This window comes from Lonchura striata, chromosome 10 (assembly GCF_050655825.1).
Source record: "Lonchura striata isolate lonStrDom1 chromosome 10, ASM5065582v1, whole genome shotgun sequence".
Classification (NCBI taxonomy): domain Eukaryota; kingdom Metazoa; phylum Chordata; class Aves; order Passeriformes; family Estrildidae; genus Lonchura; species Lonchura striata.
Genome location: NC_140712.1, coordinates 15824893 through 15840092, shown reverse-complemented (window position 1 = coordinate 15840092; position 15200 = coordinate 15824893). Strand labels below are relative to the sequence as shown.

At 38.8% G+C, this 15200-nt stretch overlaps 1 protein-coding gene across 3 annotated transcripts in view; it reads right to left on the bottom strand.

Moving 5' to 3' along the window:
- Window positions 1-15200, bottom strand: part of SH3GL3 (SH3 domain containing GRB2 like 3, endophilin A3) — a 46423-nt gene that overhangs the window by 6434 nt on the left and 24789 nt on the right. For all 3 annotated transcript variants that reach the window (XM_021537568.4, XM_021537566.4, XM_021537567.3), the window contains 7 exons: window positions 7994-8062; window positions 7299-7371; window positions 6660-6803; window positions 5862-5995; window positions 4345-4503; window positions 1449-1552; window positions 116-243 (listed from right to left, as the gene is read on the bottom strand). In XM_021537568.4, coding sequence (XP_021393243.1) covers window positions 116-243; window positions 1449-1552; window positions 4345-4503; window positions 5862-5995; window positions 6660-6803; window positions 7299-7371; window positions 7994-8002 — 751 coding nt within the window. In that variant the 5' untranslated portion in view covers window positions 8003-8062. The remainder of the gene's footprint in view (window positions 1-115; window positions 244-1448; window positions 1553-4344; window positions 4504-5861; window positions 5996-6659; window positions 6804-7298; window positions 7372-7993; window positions 8063-15200) is intronic.

The window sequence follows — 15200 nt, the reverse complement described above, 5'->3', positions numbered from 1 at the left end:
GATGCACAGATACTGATGCCTGATGGATCCGTTGTTCTCATGGTACAAGAAATATCTCAAGAAACAATCTGGCAAAACATCTAGAGACACATTAATTCTGTGGTGACAGACTCACCTGATGATTTTATGGAAGAACTATAGGCAATCCCATTGTGCTGCTGATTATCACCAATTTCCAGAGTTGTAGTTATTACAGGCTTTGGCTTAAATTCACGCTTAGGCCGACTAGATGCTACATTTATTCTGTAACACAAAGAAGAGCAACAAGAGCTTTACTTAGGAAGAAAGAAGGAAGAAATACTTACAGAAGTTAAGCTCAGGTTAAATGCTCTGCTGTTTGAAAGATGAAGTAAGAAAATCTGCTGGTTCTGATTTTAGGCTTCTTTTGGTTATTTTGGGTTTTGGTTTTATGGCATTGGGCTTTTTGGTTGGTTGGTATGTTTTGGGAGGAGTGTGTGTTTTTTATTAAAAGCTGCTCAATTCTCATGCAATGCTTGAATTTCAACAAATCCCTAATATATTTAATACTTTGGGTCCTGCTGACAAAGGCATAAAGCTTAACAACCTGAGTTTGAGAAGTGATGAGCACCCACAGCTGCCACTGAGTTCAGCACAAGTTGCAGGAAGGAGCTCAACTGCAAATGGCATATGGAGAAACACATCCAGACAGAGGCCAGGGACTGCATCTCACACATGGCCCTTTTATTAGGGAATACTGGAAAAAAAAACATTTCACCAGCAAAACTGTCTAGTACCTCTTGCTGTGTGTGCCCCAGCTGAGAGCTCCTTGTCCCCTGGCCCCTCCAGCTGGAATGGCACAGGGTGTCTGCAGACTCAGCTGCCCCCATGCCAATGCTCACAGCCCCCACAGCCACCCTGAGCTGAAAGCCCCAAGCAGTTCTGACCCTGCCCACACCAGAGTGACACTCAGGTCTCTGGTTCCAAGTGACATATCAATGACAGCAGCATTTCTCCCTTTCCTTAGGCTGACACAACGTACGTGGGCCTTTCATATGTGTGTTAAGCACAGCTCTGTTCCTGGCCAGCTGGCTGGTTCCTTACTGTGCTGTAGAATTTTGTTATACCCCTTCATCTCAATAAAAACAGGCCAACTTCCAAGCAAATCCTCCAAAACACAACTCTAAGTATGCAAGTTGAAATAAACCTCTAAACAAAGGGAGGCTGTCCCCATTAACCACCACAGGTGGGAGAGACTGCACACACTCAGAGCTCCCTGGGCAGATCCTGTGTTACATTAAAGTCTCCCAGCACAGCAAGAAGCTGCCAGGTGGCAGGGGTTTAAAGCCATGGAGCTCAGTCTGGCACAAGGCACAGCAAATGTGTATACCTGGGAGGTGGTGCTACAAGATCTCTTGCTGCAGTGACTTTCCAACATTGAACCTCGGTTGCAAAAGAGGTTCAGCATTTTCTGAGGGGTTCTGTCTTACCGGTTTTGCAGCTTGCTCTGCAGGTCCTCCAAAATTTCTGTGGATTGTTTATGGTAATCTAGTGCTGCTTCTACAAATACAGCCAACTGGCTGACTTGTTCTACCTGAAAGACAGAGGAAAGTAGTTGTAAGGGCTCTGCAGTACATTCAGCAGAAGGATAAACAAACAGATCATTTAAAACAGACCTGGTATCTCAGAAGACCACAGTACCTTGTAGAGGTTGTTGGAAAAGAGCACATGTGATTCTATCAAGAAACTGCCAGTTGGAAACTGAACAAAACTGAGGTGTAACTTCAGTTCACTAACTCAGGGCTGGGTCCTTGAGTCATTTCCTTTCACAATGTGCAAATCCCTTCTGCTTTCAACTTCCAAGCCAGCTGTCTGTCAACACCCAAGCCCAAATAATTTCAAAGGACATGACCCCTCAGCAGGTGAAAGTGGAGCTTTTCTGATCAATGTTGGAAGAAGTTACCCTGTGACAGCTCTTATGACTCAGACCCATTAGTGTTTATTATCAATGTTTACGAAGTGCAGCTCTGAAATGATCTGGACTTACCTCACTAGATGGCAGCATTTATAAACTGATAAATGAAACATGATTTATCTACTTGGACTTAAAACATATTAGCCAATCATTCAAAAATATGAATTATGAGGAAAGGGAGAATGTGAAGGAGAAAGAAAGAAAAAATATTTTTATTCATGAAGTAACAAATAATCTCATTCCCCTAACACAAGCTGAAAAGTTCAAGCTGTATGGGGTATGGAACAGCAACAGATATTTGTCTTCTTCAAGACAACATTAAGAAGACAGACCCCAAGAAGTCTGACATCTTTCCATTCCATCATGATGTTTTCAGACATTGGATCATAAGAAAATATCTGAGTAAACTTTCTACAAGTGTTTTATAGACCCATGGCAGTTTTGTCTTATACTTTGTCTGCTTTTACTCAGCTAAAATGATCATTAAAAATTCTGCCAGGACTACAGGAGAGCCAAACACTGTCACACAGCACAAAGAAATGAAATGCAGAGAACCAAACCAACAGCTGAGACAATCCCACCACAGTCAGAAGAGAGTAATATAAACAGCTGAGGACAACACACAAAGTGCCTGGGGTTTGGACATGTGGTCAGAGAAAATGGATGAAGAACTGTCCAAACAAGACAACTAAGAGCTAGGAGAAATATGGAGCTGTGGATTAGGAGAAGAGAAAGAGAGACTGGGAAAGAGCCAGAGAAACTTAAAGACTAAAAGCTGCTTGGGAAGACGAACCTGGGACTGGCTGTGTGGGAAAGGCAGGAAGATGGATCTGATAAGAAGTGAAAGCAACAGTGTCAATGTGGGAGGTCTGGAGCTGTCTGTGCAAAAACCTGAGAAAGGTGGGGACCAGGATTGAGCCTGGGAAAGGCACCTGGCACGATGGCTGGGAACAAGAGCTCAGAGAATAGATTTCAGGGCAAGAAGACCAAGAGGAGACATTTGGGGAACTGGAAAGGATCAGAAGGAAGTTATTGCACAGTTAAGATCTCCACAAACACAGTGAGACCATCTGGGGTTAGACAACAAGGTTGTAATGAGAAGTTTTGGAAGGACAGACAGACTGGGTCTGGAAGGGGAAAAGCACAGAGTTTTATTTAGACAGAAAAAACAAGAAATGGGTACCAAAAAAAACTTCAGAGGGATATCCAGTTCACCCTCTCCCAAAGGCAGAAATTACTTACACTAGAATGCATAACTCATCTGTTTTCTAGCAGCTGAGCTAAACCAGTTGAATTCCTCCACTCTTTTATCCTTAGTTTGGTGCTCTAACTAATGATAAACAGTACCTGAAACATTTCTCAGCTGTCCATGCAAGACAGAATTACTAAACACACATCCACTGCAACCAGGCAACTGGTAGAACCTACAGTGGAACAGTGCTGAAATTGTTGATAAGAGCATTTTCCAGCTTTTGCTGCCCTCATTAACATACACTGGTAAAACAGCAAGAGGCTTAACTGCCTTACACTATACACTGCTGTGACAAATGTGTCCCACTTACAAACAGTTCAGGAGCTACAGGCTGTTTTATAACTGCATGTGCATAGAGAGACAAGTTGCTTGCAGTTGAATCTTCCCACTTCACAGGTCCTCACTGTTGCAGTTTGCTCACAGAAGACAGCACATTTTTTACTTTGTGTGTTTTCTGTGATGCTGCATCTACAGGGGAAGACAAAACTGTGGAATAGACCCAAATAGGTCCAGCTCTCTTTTCCTACAATTCCATGATTACACAGGAGAAAGCACATCCCGCTATTCCTCTGTGTGTGGACAGAAGAGAGGATTATCCTGACTGGCCACAGCTGCTCCTTATTTAGACATAATTTCATGATGGACTTAGACTCTGAGCCAAAGTCCACATATCTGAGCCCAAGCCACAAACGCACTCTATGGACTTCGGAGAGCCAAAGAGTAATAGTAATGATTTTCTGAGGAAAAATCATTCAGAGACTCCACACCAGCAGGGAAGTTTTGACTGTAAGTGAGCTAAAATTCAGAAACCTCAGAGAGTACATGCCCTTGCTTATATTTTCAGCTGCAGGTCTTGACTGCACCAATTTGCCAGCCTTCACCCTCTCACTGACCAAACTGCATTTTACTCTCAGCTACTCCTGCTTGGCTACTCTATGGCCATCTTGTCCGAGTTACTGTATCTCCAGAAGAAATTCTTGAGTTCTCCCATTCTCTGCTGTGCATTGTTCTTCTCTGACAGGGATTTAAAACTCTGAAGAGGCAGAGTTTCTGCTTTCAGACTTTACCTCCTGTCAAGCATGGAACTGGCTTCAACCAATCCCACACATTTGCCCCTCAAGGATGTACTGCAGCAAACAAAGATGCAGCACAGACTTACATCATTTTCTAAGAAATTGAACATGCTTCTTTCAGCCAGTTCCTTTGACTCTTCAAATTTTTCTACTGCTTGTTTAACTTCTTCATCTGGTATCTTTCCAAAACGCTTCTTTTTATAATCATAATCCAAGCGGCGCCCTTCCAGTTTCTTCAAGTGATGCTAAAAGAGAGAACATTTATGAGAAGGACCAAATGGGACATGCCCAAACAAACACATAACAATCTCAAGAAATATCAGTGATGGATGCAAATATATGCAGATTTAAAGAAATACAAGGCTCGGAGACTTGTACAGTTCAACCTTTTGACCAGGCAGTACCAGCTAAGTGTAGGGCCACATACATGAATGAAATTTTAAATAAAGAGCCCTTTGGTAGCAGCCTTGATTTGCCTGTTTTACACACCCACCTCATGGACTTCACTAAATATGGATCAGTATTGATTCTCTGAGCTGTGGAGAGAAGCAGGATCCAACTTAAATATTTGTGTGTCACCATATTCTACATGTAATTCAATTTTATGTCTTGAATTATCTGCAATATGACAAGTAAAAGTTAAAGGGTTCTATTCCACTCATAAAGTAGTGCTCCAACAAATCTTGTATTCTTCCTGTCCTTGTTAGGTATCAACTTGACACTTCTAGCTGATAAATCTACACAAGGTTTTCTGTTGCCAAAAATCCTGGGACTGACAGACTCACAGAATGGACTCAAAGTGACAGTACAAAATGCTCATTAAAACTAACATCAAACAATTTCCTTTCATCTGCTCAGAAGAACACAAGTGAAAACAGCCACACTTCAAAGACGACAGCTACAGACACTACTGCTATCTTTTTGCTATGCTTTCCACATTCATTTATGTGTAAACAAATAAAATAACTTTCATTTCTGCATTTCATCAGGGTTTTAACTTGCTTATTACCTAAATCCATTGAAATCTACAAACTCAGACAAAGACTGCCTGGATTTCTTTGAATTGTCACATTGTAAACAAAAACACTGAAAAACTTAACTCTGAAGGTTAAAAATGTGTTCCTTAGTGTCCTGTATTTTTTCTTACAGTGGCATATGACACTTCAACATTTTATGACACTATTCAGATCATTCTGTGCTTGCCCTTTCTTAACAGCTGTATTCACTCTCCATTATAAACAGCTTTAGGCTGACAGAGATGGTAAGATAGGATAATCACTAGCAGTAAATCAGAGCCCACTCACATGTTCATAAGCATTAATAAAAATGTTCATTAAAATAAAACAGCAGAAAAATAAAGAATATATTTCTCTTCACTATGCTTGTACTGACTGTACAAGCAATATAGCAAATTGAGTAAGTTAGACAAAGGAGAAATAGTCTGGCATTGATTCTAAGCAGATTTTGTCACTGCTTTGCTAGAGAGAAAATCTATTACAACAAAATTTATTTACCCTATTGCTTTCAATAAAAATATCTCAGGGAACTAGGGTTGATTTGGCTCTGATTATTGCTAAGTGAAGTTCTACTCTGGAAAACTTACCCCAATCTCCTTTAAATCTTTGTCCTGCAATAACTGTAGAGGATCAATAAAATTTTGTTTGACATTAATATCAAGAGAGTCCTTCACTTCTGCCATTTGCTTCATGCTCTCACCAGCATCCAGTAGCGCAAGGCCTGTGGTAAAGAACAGGCTTTTATATCTCAAGATATGTAAAAGCAAAAAATTTGTCTTTTAAAACAGACATTTCAAATAGGTATCTTTGTATCTGCTGCAGTCCCTTGAAGAGTAAAAAAAGAAAATAATGCAAGTTATGATTTTTCTCTATACAAAACTGGAACTAGAAAAGTTTTGCTCTGAATTACATTTTGGATTTTTGTTTTTCCCCAACAGCTATCATGGGAAAAAAAAAATTTCTCCCAACTGTACACAGGTCATTACTAAAAAAAAATAAATATCATCCAGTGTTACTGTTTATTTCTTTCTACAATAATTTTCCCCTTCAAATTGAGTAGAGCCATCTTTATATAAAAGTTAAAAGAAATAAACTGCTTTTAAGAATCACTCTAAATTATTTAGGTTTGTTGACTTAGAAACTAAAATTCTTAATAATAGGAATGATCAGACAGCATCAGTAACAGTGTTACCAAACCCACCTGCAACAGAGACAGACGAATATGCAGGAACATTCTGCTTCTGAGCTGTATCAACCATCCCCTGATACCTGCATTTAACCTTTCCTCTTACCTGCAGTGGCCAACTACACAGGTTATGTCAGTGAGTAATACTTTGCAAAGGACTTTATGCTGAAATATTGGCAGAGGAGATGCACCAACTCACCAAACATAGAATCATCGCCCAGCTCTCTGCCATACCGTATCATGCAGTCTCCCAGGAGTCCCTCTGTCTGGGGGTAGCCTGTGGTTTTAACTTGTCCTCTGATCTTTGACATAGTGTTCAGCATTCCCAGCTTGGCCCTGTATGCTAAGAGGGACATAGAAAAAGAAAAAATAAAAAAAAAAAAGATTAAACAGTTTTTCAACTTAACTATTTAAAGCAATAAATTATTTCACAAGCAAAGCCACAAAGCTCATCTCATACTGGTGATTTCTGTATTGTCAGTACCTCATAGTAGTAGTAGTACCTCATTTGAAATAAGATTTCATTCAACAATATAGGTCATATGAAACTAATTTTTATTTCCAAATGAAAAAGCATCATTTCTCCAGGCAAATATTCACCAACACTCATATTCCTTTCAATAGTCCTGATTGTGAGCTCCTTGATTCAAAACACTAAGGAAAGCAAATGCAGGATACAAGCACAGCCAAAGCCTCTCCCTCTTGCTCAGAAGAACTTTTCAGAACTCCACACAGAAACCTCACAATGATGACCTTATTAGCTTTTATTTACCTAAAATTAATTCCAAGTAATAAAACAATGTTCGTCAAAATCCAATACCTATTTTTCCTATCCTACCTGGATTTGGCTGAAGATACTCTGTGGATTTGGACAGAAGCTCTGTTACAGCTTTATTAGTAACATCAATTTTCTGAAAAAGAAAATTAAGTCCACTATGAACATTAAAAAATACATAGAAAGACAAGGGCAATTAAAAAAAAAAACACATGTACCAATTGTAAAAGCAGAAGCCGGCACAAACATTGTTTAATTTGCAACACAACTCATCTGTGGATAGAAAACATGCCTATTTCATGTACATTTCAGAACGTGGATTTAAACTAAAATATATAATCTTTTACCAGGAGAAAATATGGCCCAAGTAGTCAGGTTTTTATCATTAATTTTATAAGATGCAAAGGCTTTGTGATACTTACAAAGCCTCACTAACACCACAGACTTCTCTAAACTCCCACACAGCTAGGGGAAGGCTCCTCCTGATGCTCTGCACCCTTTTTGGAGGAATTTCTCTTCACTGTCGAAAGGTGTCAGTGGAACCCGATACAGCCTTTGTGGATGTCTCTTCTCCCTTGGCTGAGCTGACAAGGCTCAAGGACAAATTTGCATTTATCCTTTTATCTTTCTGTTTGGAAGCACATTATAGGGTTTCCTCCCCCAGGTAAATCTACAATACCATTCAACCACTTGAAACATGAAATATTTTTGATTCTGCAATAGCTTAATATTGAAAAACATAATGTGACTTTTCTTACCCTTTCCATCTCTTGAAATTCCTCATCTAACTTTGTTCCTTCTGCTCCACTTATTTTTTCACTGAATAGCTGTAAAAAAAAAAAAAAAAAAGGTATTGCTATTTAATGACAGGAATTGGCTTGTTACAGAAATTTACTTGTTACGCTGAGAGTTACAGGAATTTACTCCAGATCAGAAAATAGCCAGCATCCATTTGAGGTAACAAAATTAAACTGTCTTAGAAATGAAGCCTTCCCTTCAAGAGACGCAAGGGTACCTGATACAAATTTAGAACAAGCAAACAAAAAAATGCTTTCTCATGCTTCAAGAGTTTGTAGCCTACAGGCATGACCTACACTGCAGATTTCAGCACAGGGACCAGAGTCTGACTGCAGGTAAATCCACAGTAACCTTTTCAAGTGTGTCTCTGCAGCTTTGTACTTCTGAGTGCCTTCTGGCCCTGTGTGCCAGTATGTTCAGGGATGTAACTCCCATTCCTGCTGCTGGAGTTGTGTGCAATTCTGTGGAAGGAACAGACTCGTGAAAAATGCTTCACTGTGACTCAGATGTGAGACTGAGCACCTTTATGATCAAAACAAGAATTGCCAGGTGTTCTTCAAAAACTCAAACACGCAGTTTCATATCTATTTCAGTAAACCTTCTGAAAAGGCTAAAAGTTAACCAACTTTTGTCTAAAAACCCCAGGCTGTCAGGCCTGACTGTGGTCCTCACTGAGTAAATCATGGCCAGGAATAAGCCACGGAGCAGAACTCGGCCGTCTGCTTCTTGCGGTGCATGGTACCTGCACTGTGACAACATGAAAAGGAAGCCAGATCCTCACCCAGTGTGAAACAGCCTTTGAAAGCATCCCTCCACTATGACAGTGATTTAACACATATTCAACATTAAATTCCTTCAAAAATACCTAACAGTTCTTTGTTTTAATTGGCTTTTATTACTGAAACTGTAACAGCATAGTATGAAATCCAGGCCTAGCTCACTGACTGCTGCTGGTCCCCAAACCAGTCCCCAATAAAGTGTTTTGTTTGTCCTCGGCACCTTCTAAAAGGGAATTCATCTCACTGAATTAGAAGGGCCTTGGGGACTTGCATAACCTGAAAATGGGTCAGGGCTCCCAGCAGTGCAATGGTTCCCTGTTCTCGGTCACTGCCTGCACGGCACAGGTGTGGGGGAGGACACTGCCCTGCCAAAAACCAGCAAGGAGCTGATGAAGCAGAGCTGGGAGCTCAGCAGTGGCTGACCTTGCATCAATATCACTGCTACCACACAGAGAGAAGTCCTGCTTAAGGGAAAATGTGAGTTCAAAGAGAGACGTACAGCTAATTATTTCTACTGGCTTTACAGCAGCACTCACAATCTTCATGCTTAATATGCCAAGCAGCACACACACTTGTCAGGATCATTTCTCTTCCAGAGCACTGACAGAACAAACACAAAAGCAGATAAAACAGATGGCAAAGCCCAAGCACCAGTGAGTTCCTGTAGGTCAGCATCTTGCTGCTGTAAGACATGACAGCAGAGGAGTGACCTGAGGTTACACACGGAGCAGGACACTGCCCTGGTCTCGGCAGGAATGTCTGAGGAGTCCTTGAGCAGACAGAGAAAGGTACCTGACAAGGCTGCATGAAAAGCAACAATTCCTGCCAGGAGTTCTGCAGCTCTTCCACAATAACAGTTTCTGTCTCCTTTCACTGTTAATTCCAAAAATAATCAATGCCATTTTCCACAGCCTCACACATGTCTTCTTTCTCCAGCAGGCAAGGAAGAGATCTGTGGTTTCCAAAATCCCTTTTCAAAGCCTTCTCAGGCTTAAGTTGCAAAACCCACATTCATTAGAAGCCCATAGCTGTCCCATTACAGATAATCCATTTATATGCAGGTGAAAAATAAACCTAATGAAGTAACATGATTGTTTGACTGTCAACGTCAAGTATATTTTACAGTGACTTGTGGATGCAACTCTTCATAGCCAGCCATGGGATCTGCAGACACTGTTTCATACAGACTCTGAAGTCAACCTAACACACACCTACACCTGGGGAAAAAAGTACTGATCATAATAAAAATCATTTTGTTAAAAAGCTTTCCCAGTTCTATGCAAAAATTAATGATACTGCAATTTGTAGCCCAAGGACACACTTCTTCAATGGTATTTACCCTGAGCTATAATGGCCTTTGAAAAATGACACTCCATAAAGAATGATTCCTTAAAGTCTGTAAAAACTGGTAGAAAGTTCTAATGGTTATAATTAAATTTTATATCTCTACAGCTTATTTTATATTGGTATAATTGGGAATAACTTTATTACTCTCACATTTAGGAACAAAAAAGCTTTTGTTCTGATCATACTGATTTTAGGAGTTGTAAAACTAGTATCACCCTTCTCACAATTAAAAGTCACAGGATACCAAATTAATTATTGAAAATGGATGCACAAAAGAGACAGCTGCTGAGTTTTAGTTCCCTGACTATTTGCTGAGCATCATTTACATGCTTTATATCAAGCTGCAAAATGCTTTGGACATAAACAGAGGATGCCCAGCTGAGGGGCAATATCTATCAGGCATTACGAGCCACCTCATCAAAGACAGAACTGCTGCCACCACACAAGGCAAGGACTCCAAGGGAGCCTGGAATTTCTTCTACAGGAAGAATCCTTCATCTCTGAATTCAGAACCTGGGCAACATGGATTCATCACCATTTGACTAGACAGGACCACAGTTCATGTCTGTGAAAAAAACCAGTTCCCCCCAGGGAGGCCAGCACCCCTTTACTGTTCCTGCAGGTCAGAAGCCAAAGCCTGTCATTAGTCCTGTTTCTGGTGAAGGTAACTAGCCTTCCTCTGGATCAAAACCTACACTCAGAGAACAGCTCTGCATTAGGAAAGATTTATTCTCTGTTCAACTCCCTCTATCACACGTGTTAAGAGTTAGTGAGAAAAAGAAAAAAGCAACAAATCTTAATTATTAACACAAAAATATTTTCAAATCAGCCATCTGTATTATCACCTTTCATCTGAAGTTACACACCACAGTAAACTACCTTCAATGGTAAAACTTGCATGTTCTATATAAGACCTTTTTGCCTGAAGAAACATTGCAGTTTGTACACAAATGCTCCTTGTTTGTCACTTCTTGCTTGATCCTACTGGTTTTCTTAAATTGAAAAATTAAATATGACGCTGTATTATAAACAGTCTGAAAGTCTCTGGTGGGCTTATGTAGAATTTTATATGAAAAAAAAGTGCAATAAAACAAATAGGCTTTGAAAGAAACCCCTCCAGTTATTATGATTTCTATTTAGTTATGTATATCCAGCTACAATTCAAAATACAGCCTGCAATTTTGTTGCAATCTTAAAGACTAAATATTTATCTGCTAAGGCATTTATATTCCAATAAATTCTCTGAAAAAAAGGTTTTTCTATAAATCTAATATTCAGATTCTTTTTCTAATGATACTTTTTTTGTTATTCTATTTTTTTCAGATAATATAATTTTCTTTTATGTATTTTGTTATGATGAAGCATTGCCTCAACCCTGGCAGTGTTCAAAACCTGGAGAATGCCTTGTGTAATCTGGTCTAGGAGGAGGCATCCCTGTCCATAGCAGGGGAGGGGGTTGTGGGACTGGATGATCTTTAAGGCCCATTCCAGCCCCTTATCACTCTGATTTCATGAACACAGCAGTGAGCTGTCCATGCTTTAAAGTAAAGTCTACAGCTCACCAAAACTCTAAACTAAAAACACCTCAAGATTTAAAATAAAAACACTGAAAAGTTATGTTAAAAATATTAAGATTTATCCCTATTGCACAGGAATAGTACATTTCCCCATTGTTATTTGGATTATAACAAGCTTCAGAAAAATGCCATATTTTACTAGTGTTTTGTACAGCATATCCACTGAATTACACTAGGTTTTCGTATTCCACTATAGAAGGTTACTGAATATAAGAAGCTGCCAAAAATATCCCAGATCAACAGAGAGCTGATAAAACTCTCAAAACAATTACCCTATTTTTTTTTTTTAATACATCCACTGGGTATTTTATAATACAAGTCAATGGGATTCTTGCCAGCCAATACTTAACACATGCTCTGACCTTCTGTTTCACTTGTTTTGCCCTTCTTTTGCAACACTTAACTAGGATTGAACCATCACAGTTCTTTTGTTGTTATTCAGCTACTGTTGAGAGAAGAGGCTGGCCAGCAAAACTCTCTTGTACATACCTGTCCAGGAAATCAGCTCATGCTATTTAAAGGCTGAACAAAAGGTATCATATTCTATTAAAGGCTTAAGAGCTTTTAATGACTCTTTACCAAGTTTCAGCATTTATTTTGTTCTGAAGGACTAGCTGCTGAAATTATCTGTTGAAACTTTAATGGCATAGAAGATTCCTACATTTGTCATAAATATGCACGCTGTCAAACCCATGAGGCAAAACCTAGATTTTTTTTTTTATTCTGACAAAAAAGCCAAGGCTATGAAAAGATTTTAAATTTATTTCCTTCTCTCTCTAAAAAGGAAGCAAGCAATCAACTGGGAAAATGGATAGATTCATCCCAAAGTTAACACACAGAGAGCCAGGAAATAATGTAACTGCATGGCTACATTTCCCATAGAAACAGAACTGGGCCAAACTGCACAAATGCATTAAATACATTTTAAATACAGTACTTAGTACAAAATACTACATTCCAGTACGGTTAACACACAATAGTTATGCTTCTCTTAATAAATCATCCAAAGTTCCAGCGATTTCCCTGCAGCCATGTAAGTGTTTGACTTGGTTTAATGCAACGTGACAAAACTAACAGCTTTCTCAATGATCTTATTTAAACCTGTAACAAACAAAGGGAAGAGTAAGGTGCCTGGCCAGACAAAGTTGAATCTCCTTGCAGTATTCAAAATCTGAGGGGAGGGAGAGATTTTCTTCTTTGTCCTCTTCCAAGCTGTTCTATCAGATTAGAGACAAACACTTCAGCCTCTTTTCTAGATCAAAAGTAGTTTAACCTCAAATATCTGTAATTCTCTGTTTAGTGCTTCCAAATTCTACTACAATGCTATGCATATTACTTGTTTTTCTTCTTTCCTGATTCTTGTATTTCATATAAATTGCCAACTCACATGCACAAAAAAAAAAAAAAAGGTTACCACTAGTTCATGTATTGCAGACCACCAAGATCTTGACCCACAACACAGCTTAATGTCTTGCATCTTAGTAAACATTTAAAGGAATACACACCGGCAGAGGCAGCTGCACAAAGCTCGCCACCATGATAGAAAAATATTTCTTAAAAAAATGAATATTCTTCTTTACTAACTAGGTGATTCGGCAGCTATTAGGCATCCCTGTGATTGATTTCTAGAGATTTTTTAAAGGTCTGGATGCTCAGAAGAAAAACAGTGCCACATGCTGAGGAACTGAACTATGATACACATTTTCAAATTCAGATCTAAACAAAAGACTAAAGAAACACAGTACTTGTCTCTTGGGTACAAAATAATCTCCAAATGAAAATAGTAATATATACCTAAATAGATATTTTCTCCTAAAATACAACAATAAAGAAAAAACCAAACTATGCAAGTGTACTGGTACTTGGACCTTTCCTTTTAATTAAACTGACATAGCTAATTCTATCCTAATGCTTTGGAGAAAATACATATCCCTCATTTTAGATGCTAAGCACTCAACAATGGCAGGAACTCTGGAGTTACCTCAATACCTTGTGTTTTCAAAGGAAACAAAAATTCTCTTGCTCTGATGTACTTTAAAGGAAAAAGATTTATTCTACACTCCAAAATAAATAGAGGGCCTACTACAAAGTGCAGATGTTTTTGTCACGCAGACACAGAGCACTCTGGCTCACCTCCAGCAAATCATTTGAAGTTCATCCTCAGTAGGTGCTAAAGTGCTTTTCTGGATGGAGCCCTGAGTGCTCAGCACCTCCCAGTCTCAAGCACAGAGGGTCATCACCTTTACATGAAGCATTTTGGAACTTTTTCTTCAACTAAACTTTCAGCTAACAGTGGCACAGATTTCCACAAAGCATTTGGTAAAGTGGTAGAAAAGGTTTCTGACAGCAGCAGCAGAAACTGTTGGTTTTTTGTTTTTGTTTTTTTTAAATTAATCAAGCAGCTGAATTGGGTTCTACTGCTATTTAATCAAAATTATGGTGTGCAAGAAGCTGTGCCCTAGAAGTCAAATACTTGTTATTGCTCCCATGGCTGCATAAGTGCTATAAAATATCTCTGAATTTAACAATGCGTGTACAAAGGTATTTAAGAAAGCGCAGCTTTCTCTTTTGGTAACGGTTCATACATAATTATAAAACATAATAACATTCTGGAATTCATGCGAGACGTGATTAAAAATTATAATCACACTGAGGATACAAAATTCAAGCAGCATTCTGTCAGTACCCATGGCAGAGTACACTTCTATAGAAATTCATGGAAACTAAGATGTACTGCATAAAATTGATAATTCACCCATAATTCACTACCTACAACAAACAGCTGAACTAGAACTCCAGAAAACTACACCCATAGCCACAGGAATTCACATCCTAATGTTTGACTGAAAATGTCTATTCTCAGATATTTAAAGTAGAAACACAAAGAACCATATGTAGGACATGCTTGTACTTCAAAGACACCTCATGACTATGCTCACACTATCAACTTCCTTAGGGATTTCTGATGGACCCAATAGCAAATCTTGTCCCTGCAGACAACAAAATTAAAACACCAAAAATATTACTATTTTTGTAAAATATGAAGGATTTAAAATATATGTAGAAAAATGTGCTACATTTAAAGACACACCAAGATAACTATTAAAATATTTTTTACATATTTTCTAATGTTAAAAATTTAATACTTATGAAATATAAAGTCTAAGCCCCATCTCATTTTTCAAAGCCCAGTTTTTGGTCGGAAATTTCTTTACACACACCAAAAAACCCCAAAAATACAAACGCAAAAAACCCCCAGGCCATCTAAAGGACACCAGGAATCTCAATCTCAAGGGCCCATTTCCCAAGAAGGAAAACATACTTTTTCTAACAAGAGATCTCTGAATCATATGAACAAAGTTTAAAAAATGCATGAGATTACTGCCACAGTGTTTATATTCACAAAGAACATTCCTGTCTGCCTAATATTTATCAACCCACTACTTTGTTACTTGTAACTTCTC